Source organism: Esox lucius, chromosome 19, assembly GCF_011004845.1.
Source record: "Esox lucius isolate fEsoLuc1 chromosome 19, fEsoLuc1.pri, whole genome shotgun sequence".
In the NCBI taxonomy this organism is placed as follows: Eukaryota; Metazoa; Chordata; class Actinopteri; order Esociformes; family Esocidae; genus Esox; species Esox lucius.
Genome location: NC_047587.1, coordinates 12,410,380 through 12,426,249, shown reverse-complemented (window position 1 = coordinate 12,426,249; position 15,870 = coordinate 12,410,380). Strand labels below are relative to the sequence as shown.

At 43.7% G+C, this 15,870-nt stretch overlaps 2 protein-coding genes across 4 annotated transcripts; both read right to left on the bottom strand.

The window, feature by feature from the left end:
• Nucleotides 1-56: 56 nt before the first annotated feature.
• Nucleotides 57-8,122, bottom strand: zgc:136858 (Indigoidine_A and YeiC_kinase_like domain-containing protein). Of its 3 annotated transcripts, none has more exons than XM_010889781.4 (20): nucleotides 7,711-8,122; nucleotides 6,492-6,570; nucleotides 6,304-6,392; nucleotides 5,896-6,010; nucleotides 4,886-5,060; nucleotides 4,656-4,767; nucleotides 4,470-4,576; nucleotides 4,248-4,374; nucleotides 3,439-3,559; nucleotides 2,947-3,032; nucleotides 2,638-2,774; nucleotides 2,491-2,550; nucleotides 2,317-2,380; nucleotides 2,113-2,207; nucleotides 1,777-1,905; nucleotides 1,347-1,461; nucleotides 1,059-1,196; nucleotides 638-804; nucleotides 478-560; nucleotides 57-394 (listed from the first exon to the last, which is right to left on the bottom strand). In XM_010889781.4, coding segments are annotated over exons 1-20 (2,202 nt in total). In that variant the 5' UTR covers nucleotides 7,712-8,122; the 3' UTR covers nucleotides 57-192. The 3 variants fall into 3 exon arrangements, with proteins under 3 accessions (XP_010888083.2, XP_010888080.2, XP_010888082.2); XM_010889778.4 differs by lacking the exon at nucleotides 7,711-8,122 and adding an exon at nucleotides 7,127-7,699; XM_010889780.4 differs by lacking the exon at nucleotides 7,711-8,122 and adding an exon at nucleotides 7,127-7,699 and having other exon boundaries at nucleotides 478-557.
• A 425-nt stretch (nucleotides 8,123-8,547) lies between these two features.
• LOC105021855 (interleukin-17 receptor A) lies at nucleotides 8,548-14,096 on the bottom strand. Its single transcript, XM_020056607.1, has 12 exons — nucleotides 13,901-14,096; nucleotides 12,033-12,057; nucleotides 11,719-11,877; nucleotides 11,463-11,593; nucleotides 11,260-11,380; nucleotides 11,109-11,156; nucleotides 10,857-11,005; nucleotides 10,635-10,709; nucleotides 10,464-10,533; nucleotides 10,268-10,378; nucleotides 9,169-9,329; nucleotides 8,548-9,034 (listed from the first exon to the last, which is right to left on the bottom strand). Exons 1-12 carry the CDS (start codon nucleotides 13,994-13,996, stop codon nucleotides 8,651-8,653), a joined length of 1,530 nt encoding a protein of 509 aa, XP_019912166.1. The 5' UTR covers nucleotides 13,997-14,096; the 3' UTR covers nucleotides 8,548-8,650.
• Between the last annotated feature and the right edge of the window lie 1,774 nt (nucleotides 14,097-15,870).

Sequence of the window (15,870 nt, the reverse complement as noted above, 5' to 3'; positions counted from 1 at the left end):
TCAATCTGCATATTGGGACATGCCTAGGCCAGGGTAAGACCATTTTACACACTGTATGATATTAGACCAGTCTTTTTATTAAACATCACAACATTTAAACAAATTAGCAGCAGCCTATCACCACAAAGGTTGAGCTAGACAAGTTATTTTGGATTTCCAACAAGATCCAACATAAGTTGTATACAATATTCTTCATCCCTCCATCCACAGGAGGGTAGGCTGAGGCCATGGCTGGGGTGGTTGGACTTTGTCTGGATCCACTGAGTCACTGGTCAGAGTGGGGCAGATGGGGTGATGGGAGGCCAATGAGAGACGTGCTGCCAGGAGCCCCATCTTAACACAGCTGTGTGTATCTCTGCCTTGGAACATCCCAGCTATCATACCGCCTGCAAGGCTGCGGGGAAGGGGGGGTTATGGACATCACTGAATGAAATATATTCATTTTTTCATGGTTTACTCCAAATCTAGCTAACCAACCTATCTCCTGCTCCTGAGACGTTCACGATTTTCTCCGCCATCTGAGCCAGAGCAGGGTAGTGAACAGCACATAGCTGACCCTTCTGGGGGGGGAAACATTATTACTATCATCATCACTTCCACCAGTGTCATGTAATGCCATATACCAATGTTCCATTACCCTTGTTCCTTTCCTAGGCTGCAGGTCTACAGTCCCGTTGCTGTGCTCCCCACACAGCAGCACCCCCTTGGCCCCCAGGGTCACCACCACACAGTGCAGGTGGTCCAGCAGGGGGCGTGTGAGAGCTGCGGCGCTGCTCAACACCTCCTCCATAGAGCTGGGCAAGTCTGACACCACAAGATTAGACCACATCCTGAATACTCTGACGGCTTGTTGTCATACACAAAGAAAGCTGTCTGCGTTGTGTGAATGACTTATGCCTTTTCCACCTTTGGAACTCTTCCAGCATGAACTTGCACAAATATCTATGTTCAGCCTGGTTTCAGAACAGTTTGTGCGAACGGCCAGCTGATGTGGTTATTAGTCCTAGGCCTAGGCTAATTCAATGTGAAGAAATTGACGGAATTGCTGACTACCATACCTGTTGGTGTTGGAAGGCCCAGTGTCCTGATTATAGCACACAGCTCGGCCAGGTTGGGAGAGGTATATGTCAGGGCCTTCCAGCTCTCTGACAGGAAAGGCTTGCTCACTTTGTCCGAATCTGTTGGCTCATACCATACTGGAACACAATGTTACCATATCAAGGTCTGTCCCTATACAGTGTCTGAGAGTAGCAGGGCTGATCTGGGATCAGTGTTCCGTAACAGTGAGAAAGAGGGTGATCAGTCGCTCTCAGTGACAGTGAAAATGTTAAGCTGTCCACGTTTACCTGGCACAGCATGCTTCTTGGCGACGGAGCAAACATAGTCAATTGTGGAAGTGGGGATGTTGCCATCCAGACACAAGAGAGATGCTAATGAGAGCTTCTCCTCAAACCTGGATACCTGAATATAGAGGGACTATGTTAACACCTTCCCTCTAATGTAGTCCAGGACAATGCTGCTATTATTTCAGTGTCTTTTATACTTTTTTCTTCATTGAAAAAACTATTCAATGTACTATATTGTGTGTGGACTTATGTATAGGTAATAAGAAGGTCTTTAGATTTTAACATTAATCTAATATAGTCCTTTGGGGGTAAGTTCTTATTATTTCAGTGCAACAACAATTTGATATTATTTTGTGTTGCCACGGGTCTACTAAATCAGATTATATTCACATGTTTAAGTAAACGCAGTTCCTGCTTTTGAAATACTCACATAATGCTGATTAATTTGCCCATGGATGTCCATGTCGCCCAATCCGAGACTCAGCTCCCCACTCTCCGTGAAAACTGCACAGTACGTAGCAGTCCTCTGCTCCTGAAGCCTGGTGATACCCCTGGTGTTCTTAGGTGAAACAACGGGAAGCAGCAACTCAACGTAATGACAGAACAGGGTCCCGTCCTCCTCAGCTTAACTGGGGGATTGTGGCGCTCGCATCAGCAGGGATGTGAGTTCTAATCCTATGGTGGGCCAAGGTAAAGAGCTGATGCACTCACTGCTGTAAATGGCTGTTGAATGAATAACAGGGTCTATTGAATAACTAAAACTTACCATGTGCTGACAATAGTTCAACACAGCATCACTGTGAGAGTCAGTTCCAATGGCTGAGATGAAGAGTGGCCTTTGGCCCAGTCTGCTTAGAGAGTCTGGTGGGGAAGATATTATGTAAGAATGCAACATTACATGCTTTACTTAAACCAGGTTTGGTAACTGTTTCCAAAAATAGAAGGCATATACAATTGCACAATAACTAACCAGCAAGGTTCTTTCCTACGCCACCAAATGATTGATGAACACTTCCAGGATTTGTCTGTCCAAGCTGTGAAATATGAAAGATGTGAAGTGAACCTTTAAGAGACCCATTAGATGTAATTGAAATATTCTAGACATAGTAGATGATTTATATAATCACAGTTCATGGGAACATACCACCAGCTTTTCTCTTTTCCCCTTGGCAATAAAATCCACGTTCACACCACCTACAACAATCTGTGATAAAAAGTCCCAAACTGTCATTAAGCTATGCTAAACCTAGACTTTAGATGCTTTCTCCTGTATTTGATGACTAATACATACAATTTTGGATTGTGAGTCAACATTTCCTTCTCCCTCTTTGAATTGAAGTTCAGGAAGAGTCTTCTTCAGCATTCGTTCAGACAGGGCACAGGCTATATGACTGCCTACCCTGGCATTATTATGGATGAGAGAAATGTCTATAGGAATATCTGGTTAGGGACCACAATAGATGTCAAGAATAATAACACATTTTCCAAAACAGCAGTGTACTGTATGTTCATTCAAAGGTATATATGTTTGAGAATAGCATTGCTATTATCTCTCACCAGTGTCATTTCTGACTCTGAAGTATTGACCTAACAAGGATACTAGCCTGGAGGGACTTTCCTCTGGTAAGTGTGTTGACCTTTTGAAGGACGAACGGTGTCACGTCTCTTCCTCTAATACATTTTGCTCTGTGTGGGATATCAGAAGGCATGAGAAATACTCTTGTAACCAAAGTACTGAAACCTTCCTCTCATGTCAGGCAAACCACAAAGACTCACTAGACATCCTGTCGTCAATCATGCAAATGGCTATCTACAGAGATCAGGAAATAACCAACATGGGGATCGTTTCATGTTTCAAAGACCATGAGAAGCAAAAGAACAAATGCTCAGAGAAAGGTAGAACTGAAAAAACACAGGTATTATTTGGCAAACACATTTTACACTGACATCTTAGTCATTTAACCTTCTCGTTCGTGGAGACAGAGGTGCAGTCTGGATTATGTCCCCTGCTCACCTTGTTGGCTCGGGAATTAAACCCAGTGACCTTCGGGTTCCTTGCCTGACAGTCTAACCACTAGGCTACCTGACTCACCTGGCCTCGGCCAGCGCTGCCTGTATAGCGTCCTCAATCTCTTCTCCGACAGCCGCGTGCTCCTCAGGGATGGGCACTGCTAACAGCAGGCCACTCTGTAAACCCAGAGACAGGGTACCTGCTGTAGGCCGAGATAAAGAGACACTTGAGAGATACTGTTATAATGCCCTGTGTTATCACAGTTATCATGGAAGGTAAGCTTTATTGTAACACTCTTGTTAGAATGTAACAACCCTGATTAAATAACTGCAGCCTTTCAGTTCAATGTGTCCTTTTCAGTCAGATCCTTACCCACTTGAAAGGCAGGCAATTCCCTTGATATCATCTTCACTAGATGCTGTTTGCTTATCTTACTTGCAACCCACCAGCAGGCCTCTGATCAATGCTTTTTCTCTTCATTTTCTATTTGTTTCTGTAGCCACTTTCTATCACTCCAAATTTCACGATTGTTCATGTAACACCAAGAAAGAATTTGCCGGTTTCCCCGCTCTGCTTGACATCTGGTTGATGACATCCATACCTCATCCACTCAGCCTGTTGAGTCCACTTCCTCATCAACACCTCCTCCCTCCATCCCTCCCTCCAGTTAGTCTGTGGAGACGTTCAACCATTCCTCACATCCCTCACCAAGTCATCCCTAACAACATCATTCACAGTCAGAGTTTCTCCTCTCCTAAAGAAACTCACACTGTGGATGACACACAACTATGTTTCTTCTTCTCCCCTTCTGACACCCAGATTAAAACCCTACAGTTTTAAAGAGCATGTAAACATTTTTTAAATGTAGACACAGTATTTAGCCGTCTCACCTATGAGGTCAGCGGCCTCCTCTGCATTGCGGACATTGTACGGCGACATGAACCCACTTTGTGGAGAGAAGAAAGCTGGGAAGTTCTTGGAGTTTCCAAACGTGGCGACACACACGCCCTGCGTCTCCTGTCCAAGAGATACAAGCAAAATATACCTCCTGTGAGCGATGTCATTAAAATCCAGTGTTGCGCTAACTCAACTCATAACCACAGTGAACTGACCAAGTACTCCAGGGTGCGGCCGATGTCGAGGATGGACTTGACTCCAGCCGAGACCACGGCGACGGGAGTCCTGCCCAGCTCGGTGAGGTCCGCGCTGACATCCAGGCCTGAGGAGGTCACACACACGAATCGTTTGTAATCCCCCGTGGGAAAGCCCATGGGCTACAGGAGACGTGGGACACTTACTGTTCTCTCCATCCCTGTGCACACCTCCGACCCCCCCTGTGACAAACACAGGGATCCCGGCTCGGTGGGCTGCTATCATGGTGGCGGAGACGGTGGTGCCACCGCAGAGACCCTGTAGAACACACACACATACCAGGGCTGTAAGCTAAATATACATGCCAAATCAAATCCACATCGATAGACATTTCGGGTGTCTGTGAAAACCCTGACGCGTTGACGGGGTTTCTAACCTGGCTGATGGCATAGGGCAGGTCTCGTCGGGACACTTTGACTGACGTCTTGCTCTGGGCCAGGTAGTCCAGCTCCTCCGGAGACAACCCCACGTGGAGCCTGCCCCGAAGCAGCCCGACCGTAGCCGGGGTGGCCCCCTCAGCTCTCACTATGGCCTCCACCTCTTTGGCTGTGCTGAATGACGCCAGAGTGAACATTAGGCCACTGCCAGTACAAACGCAGCACCAAGCAAACATAAGCCACTGGCAGTACTAATGCAGCACCAAGTGGACATAAGCCACTGCCAGTACTAATGCAGCACCAAGCGAACATAAGCCACTGCCAGTACTAATGCAGCACCAAGTGGACATAAGCCACTGCCAGTACTAATGCAGCACCAAGTGGACATAAGCCACTGGCAGTACTAATGCAGCACCAAGTGGACATAAGCCACTGCCAGTACTAATGCAGCACCAAGCGAACATAAGCCACTGCCAGTACTAATGCAGCACCAAGTGGACATAAGCCACTGCCAGTACTAATGCAGCACCAAGTGGACATAAGCCACTGCCAGTACTAACGAATCACTGAGTGGACATAAGCCACTGCCAGTACTAACGCAGCACCGAGTGGACATAAGCCACTGCCAGTACTAACGCAGCACCAAGTGGACATAAGCCACTGCCAGTACTAACGCAGCACCAAGTGGACATAAGCCACTGCCAGTACTAACGCAGCACCAAGTGGACATAAGCCACTGCCAGTACTAACGCAGCACCAAGTGGACATAAGCCACTGCCAGTACTAACGCAGCACCAAGTGGACATAAGCCACTGCCAGTACTATTGCAGCAATGAGTGGACATATTGAAATAAAACTAATGAGACCGGCACACCAAAACTGCAGTTGACAGCATGCACAGCACCGTTATAACAGGAACTTTGTGTTTAACAAGATTATCTGGATTTGTTAATTTGTGTTAATCAACATTTTTCCTATCTGGATTTAGATGTGTCTCCTTGTGCTGTACCTCAGATTGTATGGGTAGGGCATGCCATGGGTGATGATGGTACTCTCTAGCGCCACCACCGGCCTGTTTTCTGACAACGCCTGGGTTATTGATGGGTGGACCCTGAAGAGATTGTCTAATAAAAATAAGAATTGTCTAATAAAAATAAGAACACTGAAAGCACAAGACTAATACATACAAATTCAAATTGTATGTATTAGTCATCAAATACAGGAGAGAGCATCTAAAGTCTAGGTTTAGCATAGCTTAATACGTAAAACATTGAAATGTGACAATTAATAAATATATGTCCTTTGTTGTTTGGAACCTGGCCAAAGAAGAGTTTCCATGTACAATAACTCATTCCCCAGGTTGAGAGGCAGTGCATGACAAGAGGTATGATCTGACATGAATAAGACGGAAGAATACCATTTCTGCATAATGTTGAGATGCCACGTTCAAGGATTTGAGCAGAAAACCTCCTCAGCAATCTCAACTCAGAATCTCCAAGGCAAACACTGAGAGCACAAGAATCACATTGCAGACAAAGAACCCAAATCTTAAAAATGTAATTGTGCATGTATAGGTTATAGAATATCTTGATCACAAGATGTTACCTTAACTTCATGATGGAAAAAATAGATTGGTAAACCATTGGACCCTCAGCACAAAAAGCAGCGAGTAGATGACGCTTCACTGCAAGGAACACATCCAATTAAGCTATTGAGGAGATTTAACATGCTCCAGTTATCAGTGCCGCCACCCCCCCCCACACACACACACACACACACAACACTAGTGTGGTTTGCAACTTTGTGCAACATACTAAATAAGAACAGATCAAAGACCCTTCTGATATCATGTAAATGCTTTTATTGTTTATGTTGTTATGCTAATTGTCTCATTAATAGACTAATGCGAGCCAACTACCTGACAGTGCAAGTCGACAAGATACGAGGAAAAATCACCCACCTGTCAGATTTATCATGACCCTCAAATTCACACAAACAGGCTTATCACACAGTAATACAGTCCTTCAGAACTCAAAACATGCCATTATCAGAAAGGCTAAGACACAATATGCATTTCATTAGCTGTGTCAATAACTGCCCCAGAAATGACTTAAGTATATATTAAGCATACTTATTAATTAGTTCCTTCATTTCACTGTCAAATTGTAAGTATAACTTTCCCATAATGTAAATCAGTTTATTATGAAGTTAATATTGTCAATACAACTGCTGATTCTTACCTTTCACTAGCATGTGAGCAATGCAGTAAGAAACTGAGAAACTACGGAATTACAGAGGAGCGAACTTTGACCTGGCTACACTTTTTGTTGACATAGCTAGCCTTTCCCATAGTTCCCTGTCTATTAATGGACCACCTAGTCTGACTGAGTGCATGCAATGATGACATGAAAAAAACTAAATTGTATATAACATACAATGTATCTATAGTCAATGCAATGTTGTACAATGGTGACCTTCCTACACTGATGCTGGAGATGGCTTGTCCTGTTCTGTAGGTATCCATCCCTAATCTAGCACACCGGAGTCTAAGAATTAGTTGCTTGATAAGCTAAATCAAATATGTTACAAATGGGACTGGTGCAAAAATCTACAGGATGTTGTTAGTCCAAGAACAGGGTGAGAGATTTCTGCGATAAATCATGCTAGTAAAATATAAGATGAAACGAAGATGAGTTTTGACCTCAAACATTTGGATGTTTTCAACAACGTTGCTACCAAATTTTTGTTTTCTTTACAGCAAATGAAACATGTTTAGTTTCTACATTCACTACTAGGTTCACAGTACAATGAAATGCTTACTTACTTAGTTTACTGATTGATCACAATAAAACAATATTATCAGTAGAGCGCAAACAGGAGTAGTCTACATAACAGGTTTGGTGCTGTAGATGAGGGGAGAAACTTTGGCCTGTCCCATTCGAAGTTCCCCTTACAAAGCGTTTAAACCTTCTCTGTAGCACATGCTGCCCCTTTACTCCGGAAAGGTCACGGGAAGACACCATGAAATGGGGTCCTCGTGTTTTTTTCCAGGGCCTGTAACATTAGATGCTTAAAACTATTTGATAGTAACAACCCCTCGTAGGCAGCCCCTTGGTTTGTCCCTGGTGACCCCACTGAGTCATTGGTTGAAGCCAAGTTTAGTCTAGTGGACCATATTGTAGTCAACAGCATGGGACTTTGAGATTGTATGGAATAAATCCACATCCACTTGTTCATCAAGTGTTTATGGAGGAACACTGCAACATCACAGGAAGACAGTCCTTTGACGTGTTCTGCGGAGAAACATACAGAGTCGTGCGCTCCTCAAAAGAGTTTCTGTGGAACTGGTCCACTAAATGTGGTTCTTTGGGTTGCCCTTTCATGCATGGAGTCGCAGAGCACACGCTTGGCTCCCTCTCACACATCATTGTGACATCATTAATGAGGGTGAGAGGTTCCGCATTGGAATCTGGAAAACACTCCAGGTAGGGCTCATGCCCTCCTCCGTCCTCCCCGGAAGCCTTCACCAGTTCATCGCCAAACCAGTCCGGGTGCTCCATCTGGTAGGCACGGAAAGCTTCAATGGCCTCCCTCAAGGCCCTGCCTGAGGGACAGTGAAAATACTGGTCCTCTGCGACACCTTCAATGTGGTTCTCCCTGCCGGGCTCATACTTCTCCTTATCCAGGAGCCTGAAGAAGAGCTCCTCGAAGTGCTTCATCAGCTTGTACCTGCGAAGGGGGATCAGGAACAGGAATGAGCGATGTCAGACGGACGGGCCTCCCTTCCTCCCTTCGACAATACTGTACCTCACAGTGATGTTAAACGGAGACGGAACATCCTCCTCGGAGCACACGTCCTCGAAATAAGCCACCACGTAGTTCCGGAACGTCCCGGACCTCACGAAGGCCGGGACCAGAAGGCTGAGGGCTGGGGTGAGCATGTCCCCTGTGACAGAGCGCATGTCCTCCCTCAGAGCCACCGGGGCCTCTGCGGCATCGCACATGGCCATCCACTTTGCCCTCACCCCCCGCGAGCACAGAATCAAGATTTTATCTGACGACTTTTCGATCTGTTCCCTCTGCCAGTCCAGCCACTGAACAGTGCCCACTATGCCCAGCGTGGTGGTGTCGAGCAGGTCCAGGACCACCTCAAAGAGTCAGATGATTATCAGACAGACTAGTGCATTTTGAAATATACACTTGAAGTACATGGAGCGTTGCCCCATGGGTAAAACCACCGCTGAGTATTCTAAAGGCCCATTTGGCTGGTGGCGATGCTCACCTCAGTGCCACACTTGGCCATGAGGAAGGCACAGAGCTTCAGGACGACGTGTGTGTACAGAGGATGGTCCCGAGAGTAGATGACAAGGACCTTTCTTCTCTTTTCAACTTGGTTGCGCTCCAGCTCCTCATTGTGTGTGGGTGAGAGGTGGTTTTCAGAGTCTGAAAGGGAGAAACAGTTGTGCTCAAAAGTTTGCATACCCTTGGAGAATTGGCAATATATGTACCATTTGCAAAGAAAACACAAGGGAGCAGACAAAACGCATGTATTTTATTTCTTATGGGACTCACATTCAACTGTAGGTCATGACAGAATGGCACAAGTTTTCTGGCAACTTGACCATGCAGCTCATTTTTCCAGAGCAGCCTATATTTCTCCTGAGGTTATTTGTGGGTTTTTACTTTGTATTCTGAACAATTATTCTGGCAGTTATAGCTGAAATCTTTTTTGGTCTATGAATTTTCCACTTCTTAAGTGATGAATTGCATTTGCTAGGCTTTGGATATCTTTTTATATCCTTTTCCATATTTATAAAGTTCCATTACCTTGTTACGCAGGTCTTTTGACAGTTCCTTCCTGCTCCCCATGGCTCAGTATCTAGCCTGCTCAGTGCATCCACATGAGAGCTAACAAACTCATTGACTATTTATACACAGACACTAATTGCAATTGCAATTGTCACAGGTGTGGGAAATTCTACTTTAATTGCCATTTTCACCTGTGTGTGTCACCTTGTGTGTCTGTAACAAGGGTATGTAAACTTTTCAAGGGTATGTAAACTTTTGATCAGGGCCATTTGGGTGATGTCTGATATCATTATGATTTAAAAAGGAACCAAACAACTATGTGATAATAAATGGCTTTATATGATCACTATCCTTAAATTTTTAGTCATATTTTCTAAATCAATGCCAAAATTTCACAATTTGTGCCAGGGTATGCAATCTTATGAGCACAACTGTAAAAGGAATGGAATTAAGTAATGAAGTTCCATTCAAATATGTGGGATGTCCACACAGGAAAAAGCATATTCAAGGATAATTTTATGTCCAGAAGATAGTGAATTGAGGCTAGTGAATAGTTCGGTTAATATACAAACCAGTAGGGAATGTTCTTTTCAGCAGATAAGCAAGCAAACCAGATAACGCAATCACTCCCACTGATACTTTTACCATGAAAATTCGACTGTAGGCTGGTGGCCTGCGATAGTCTGGAAAACAAAACATTCATTGATTTATTATTAACCGAGAACAAGCTTAACATAGAATAGATAATGTGTATAATATTTTACTCACACAAGCAGTAATTTAATATTTTCTGGTGATTCGAACAGTTTTTGTTGCATCTTATGAAAAATGGCTGAATCTGTCAAGAAAAAAGTATAGTTGATGTTCAGTTCAGTTAATAAAGCAAAATAAAATGCATTGGAAGGCTAGAAACATGTAGGAAGATTCACATTAACTTACCACAACAAGTATTTTACATGGAGGCAGCTGCCACACATCCAGTTGAAATGTTACATTCAATAATGTTCTATTTTCCTGAAACATGAATTGAACCGATGTATCTCAGCTACGCTTAGCACCAACGGGAAAAAACTTATCATGGTTGTAAATATTCATCATACAGTAACACTGTTTGGTGAAACATTCATTGTGTTCGTAATAGTTGACATGACAAAAACCCACCCTCCTGACAGACTGTGAGTGAATGGGATTCTGGATGGATATGCTGTACTCCTCAGAGAACTCTGATGTGTTAAAACCCACTGTAAGGATCATCATACTGCCTCCTTCCACAGATATGTTCCAGGTCAGCTGGGGGTCCCAGAGGCTACCTGGAATGAGACAAGGCACTCTGCGGTCCGGTGTAGCTAGCAGACACCCATAATATTCAGACAAAGACTGGTCGTGGTGTTTGACCTGCCCTTTGATCCATACCATTTTCCAAACACACTTTGGCGTCTTGTATTCTTCTGTCATAACATCCTGATCATGGACATAAAGTACAGGTTGACATTTAAATTCAGTGCCTTTTGAGAAGACGATCTTGATCACTTTTTGTTGCCAAGCACATTCATTTACACTTCACCTGGGATTTTAATGCTTTTTGCGATCCTGTAACTTCCCACATCTGGTTTGGGTAAGTTATAGACAGACACTAAATATGTGTGTCCAGGTTCCACCACAGCTCTGTCTGATGAGAAGGTCCACTAAAAAAATAAGAATACAATTTGTCATTGGAAATCGGAAAAATACATGTAATTTGCACATTTTGAGGTAATTTGGACTTACAAGGCTCCAGTTATTCATGATGAAGGAATTTTGTTTGATTATGCTGTGGAAGATGTATCGGACACATATGTTGTGATTGCTGGTCTCCTCGAGGAAGTGAACCTCAGTCCCGCGGATGGCGGATATAGCCACTGTGGACAGACACATTTCACAGTCGCACAGTCAGACAGTGTAGCAGCACACTGGAGAGTTTAAATGCCTTGCTCAAGGGGCTCAGTGGCAGGAGAGGGCGTCGACAGCCTGCTGTGTACATAACTGTTTTCGCCTTGGCTCCAGCTCACAGTGATGACAGGCAGTAGATCACCATTTAGGTCCCCTCTCACACCCACCACGTGCTGCTCTGAGCCTGGGGTCCAGTTGGGACCAACGGGGGCCTTGATCCTGGGGGAGATCCAGCCCTCATCTGAACAGTTATCTGGTAGATGAAACAGGTTTTGACCTCGAATGACCTTTGCTCAGGGTCACCGTGACATTTAATACTTATTTTTCCACAAATTTTTTTCCCCCAGACACCCTAATTACCACTGGCAGATACTGCATCTTTCAAATATCCCATGTTGTGACACTTACTGATTTGGACGCTGCACTGAAGATTCTGGAAAAGAGCAAAGTTATTTCAAGTGTATTATTCACATGGCTAAACAATAAATACAAATAAAGGAGTCTAAGATAGGGGAAACCAAATTGTATTGATGTAGCGAGAGACTTCGTACTCCACTGTTAGTAAGGTTTGTTGGCATACACTTGGATAATTGATAATATATGTACCATTTGAAAACAAAACATGAGTGAGCAGGCAAATCACATGTCTTTTATTTCTTATGGGATTCACATTGTAGGTCACAACAGAATGGCATAATCATAAAACATAACATAACAGAAACATAACAGAAAAATATTAACTGAGCCCTGTTCAAAAGTCTGCATACCCTTAGTTCTTAATACTGTGTATTTCCCCCTTTAGCATCAATGACAGCGTAGTAGTGGTCTTTTGTAATAGTGGTTTCCAGGTCATGCAAAATCTTTGGTTATCTTTCAAGAACTGCACGTTTCAGATCTCCTCAAAATGGCTCAGTGATATTAAGGTCAGGAGACTGTGATGTCCACTCCAGAACCTTCACCTTTTTCTGCTGTAACCACTGGAGGGTCAACTTGACCTTGTGTTTAGGGTTACTGTTTTGCTGGAAAGTCCAAGAGTGTCCCATGCGCATCTTTCGTGCAGAAGAATGTGAATTGTCTGCCAGTATTTTCTGATAACATGCTGCATTCATCTTTGCCATAGATTTTCACAAGATTCCCTGTGCCTTTAGAGTTCACACCCCCCCCAAAACATCAGTGAGCCACCAGCATGCTTCACAGTGGGGATGGTATTCTGTTCACCTTATTGACCCCTCTCCAAACATAAAGGTCTATTTTGGTCTCGTCACTCCTGATTACAGTGTCCCAGAAGCTGTGAGGCGTGTCAAGTTGTTGTCGGGCATATTGTAACCAGTATTTTTTTGTGGCATTGGTGCAGTAAAGGCTTCTTTCTGGCAACTCGACCATGCAGCTCATTTTTGTTCAAGTATCATTGTGTTTTGCTCCTTGAAACAACCACTTAGTCTTTTTCCAGAGCAGCCTATATTTCTCCTGAGGTTACCTGTAGGTTTTTCTTTGTATCCCAAACAATTCTTCTGGCAGTTTTGGCTGTAATCTTTTTGGTCTACCTGACCTTGGCTTGGTATCAAGAAATCCCTGAATTTTCCACTTCTTAAGTGATTGAACAGTACTGACTGGCATTTGCAAGGCTTTGGATATCTTTTCATATCCTTTTCCATCTTTATAAAGTTCCATTAATTGCCATTTTCACCTGTGTGTGTCACCTTGTGTGTCTAACAAAGCCAAACATTCAAGGGTATGTAAACTTTTGATCAGGGCCATTTGGGTGATTTCTGTTATCATTATGATTTAAAAAGGAGCCAAACAACTCTGATAATAAATGGCTTCATATGATCACTATCCTTAAATAAAAAAACTTATTTGCATGATCAGTCATATTTTCAAAATCAATGTCAAAATGTCACAATTTCTTGATTTCTATGATATAACTGTCACTATCCCTACAGGCTTGGCATTCCTTGTTTAGGCATACCATATAGATCTAGTCCTCCATTTCCATGGACACGAATAAGGTACTAGACAAGACCATCCTGGAATGTTGTTTTATAACACCAGCTACTCCAAGGTCCATTTTTAGATGTTGGGAATCAGCAAAGAGAGAGTAACCAACACTCGCGAGAGCTGTGATAGTAACTGGTGCCTCCTCTATTCTGGTACTATGACTGCTGAATAAACATTGAAGAAGTCTCTAACCCTGATTAATTCTTTCACCGATACAAATCTACATGAACAACTATTAGCCTAACAGTGAAAAATACATAGATCTATCAACAACATACCTTTTGTGTGCAGTTCAGGGGTGGCCAATCGAGAACCCTGAGATTTGATGACAGAGCAAGTCCAGAGATAAACCAAATAACGCAGTTAATATCCATTCTCCTGAAGAAACCTTAAAAAGCTCCCTCAATCATGCATTTTCAATGACGTCAGGTAACAACTGACACTGGACATTTGTGATAAACTGTCATGCCTTCAGCTGAGAGAATGAAAAATGGCAGCAAGCTGATCACAAGCAGACATGGCCCAGCCTTCTTCTGTTGAGTTTGCCCTCATTAACATCGTACAGCAGGAAATGATACATGATGTTTTTCTTATCTGACCTTTGTGATCTGTTTCCTTTCCAGACTTTACTTTTCTGTCATATGGATAGGTGGAGGGCTTTGACTCTGCCTCATCTAGTATTTTACATTGTGTAGGTAAGTAAGCCCTACAGTAATGGTCCTTTTTGTATGTTTACAGTGGACAGCGTCCAGCCTTTCCAGACTGCACGGTCCAGTGGATACCCTATAGATGGCAACATGATGACCTTATATTCAACTACTCCAATCTACACTACTGCTGAAAGGTACTGTATGTGGGAATGTTCTGGGATATCCTATAGACTGATCCCTGAAAGATCTGTGTTCATTCTCTGCGTCATGTACAGTACATGCTCCAACTGTCACCAACACAATGCACTGGATAATGGTCCTGAACACCTTTTGATCCTGAACACTTCATGATCCTGAACACATGATCCTGAAACCCTTTTGATCCTGAACACCTTTTGTTCCTGAACACCTTTTGTTCCTGAACACATTATGATCCTGTACACCTTTTGATCCTGAACACCTTTTGAACCTGAACATGTTATGATCCTGAACACGTTTTGAACCTGAAAATGTTATGATCCTGAACCCTTTATAATCCTGAAAACCTTGGGATCATTTGTCATTTCATTATCGGGGCTTAAGTTGTAAAGGCAGATCTCTGACCAGGGATAGTGTGTTAATGCCTGGGCTATATTTATAGGTGTTTCTGTACAGTTCAGTAACAGCTGTATGAGTCAGCTGGCACCCTCATTCCATTCATAGGGCACTACTTCTGACCAGGGCCCACAGTGAAACGTAGGGAATAGGGCACTACTTCTGACCAGGGCCCACAGTGAAATGTAGGGAATAGGGCACTACTTCTGACCAGGGCCCACAGTGAAACATAGGGAATAGGGCACTACTTCTGACCAGGGCCCACAGTGAAACATAGGGAAAGATATTTGGGACCAGGCTGATGTCAGATCAGTTTACACGACATGGCACTTTGACAGACTGACTGTCCTGGTCCCAGATCTGTTTGTGCTGTTCCATCGACTGGCATGGACATTCAAGCTGGCAAGACAGCAGTTACAAACAGACCTGGAACCAGGCTATAGGTCTTGGTGGACGTGAGTGTATTCCATATCCATGCCAACACGATACCAATGCTTCAGCACGAGGCCTCGTGTCAAATCAGTTGCATGTTACAATTCAGTATAGACAAACACAGGGGCTGGGCTTCGCTGGCAACCGATAGGTGGGGCCCAGAAGAACTAAATATTTTGAAATATAAATTTTGGTATGGATATGTGATGTACCTCGATTTTTAGGATTGACCAATCTGACCTGTGGAAGATATTAGCTAAACTTATGTAACTTAAAAATGGAACAGAATGCCACGTGTGCCATAGTAAAGTTGTTAAACTGTAGCAGCATGAGAAGATTGCCAGGCCTGGGAATGGGGGATTAGTCTTTTGAGCCAGACAGCTACTTCCAGCATCTGGTCTGACAAATCGAGTCTAGGCTGGGATTGGAGATGTCTAGGCTGGGATTGGAGATGTCTAGGCTGGGATTGGAGATGTCTAGGCTGGGATTGGAGATGTCTAGGCTGGGATTGGAGATGTCTAGGCTGGGATTGGAGATGTCTAGGCTGGGATTGGAGATGTCTAGGCTGGGAT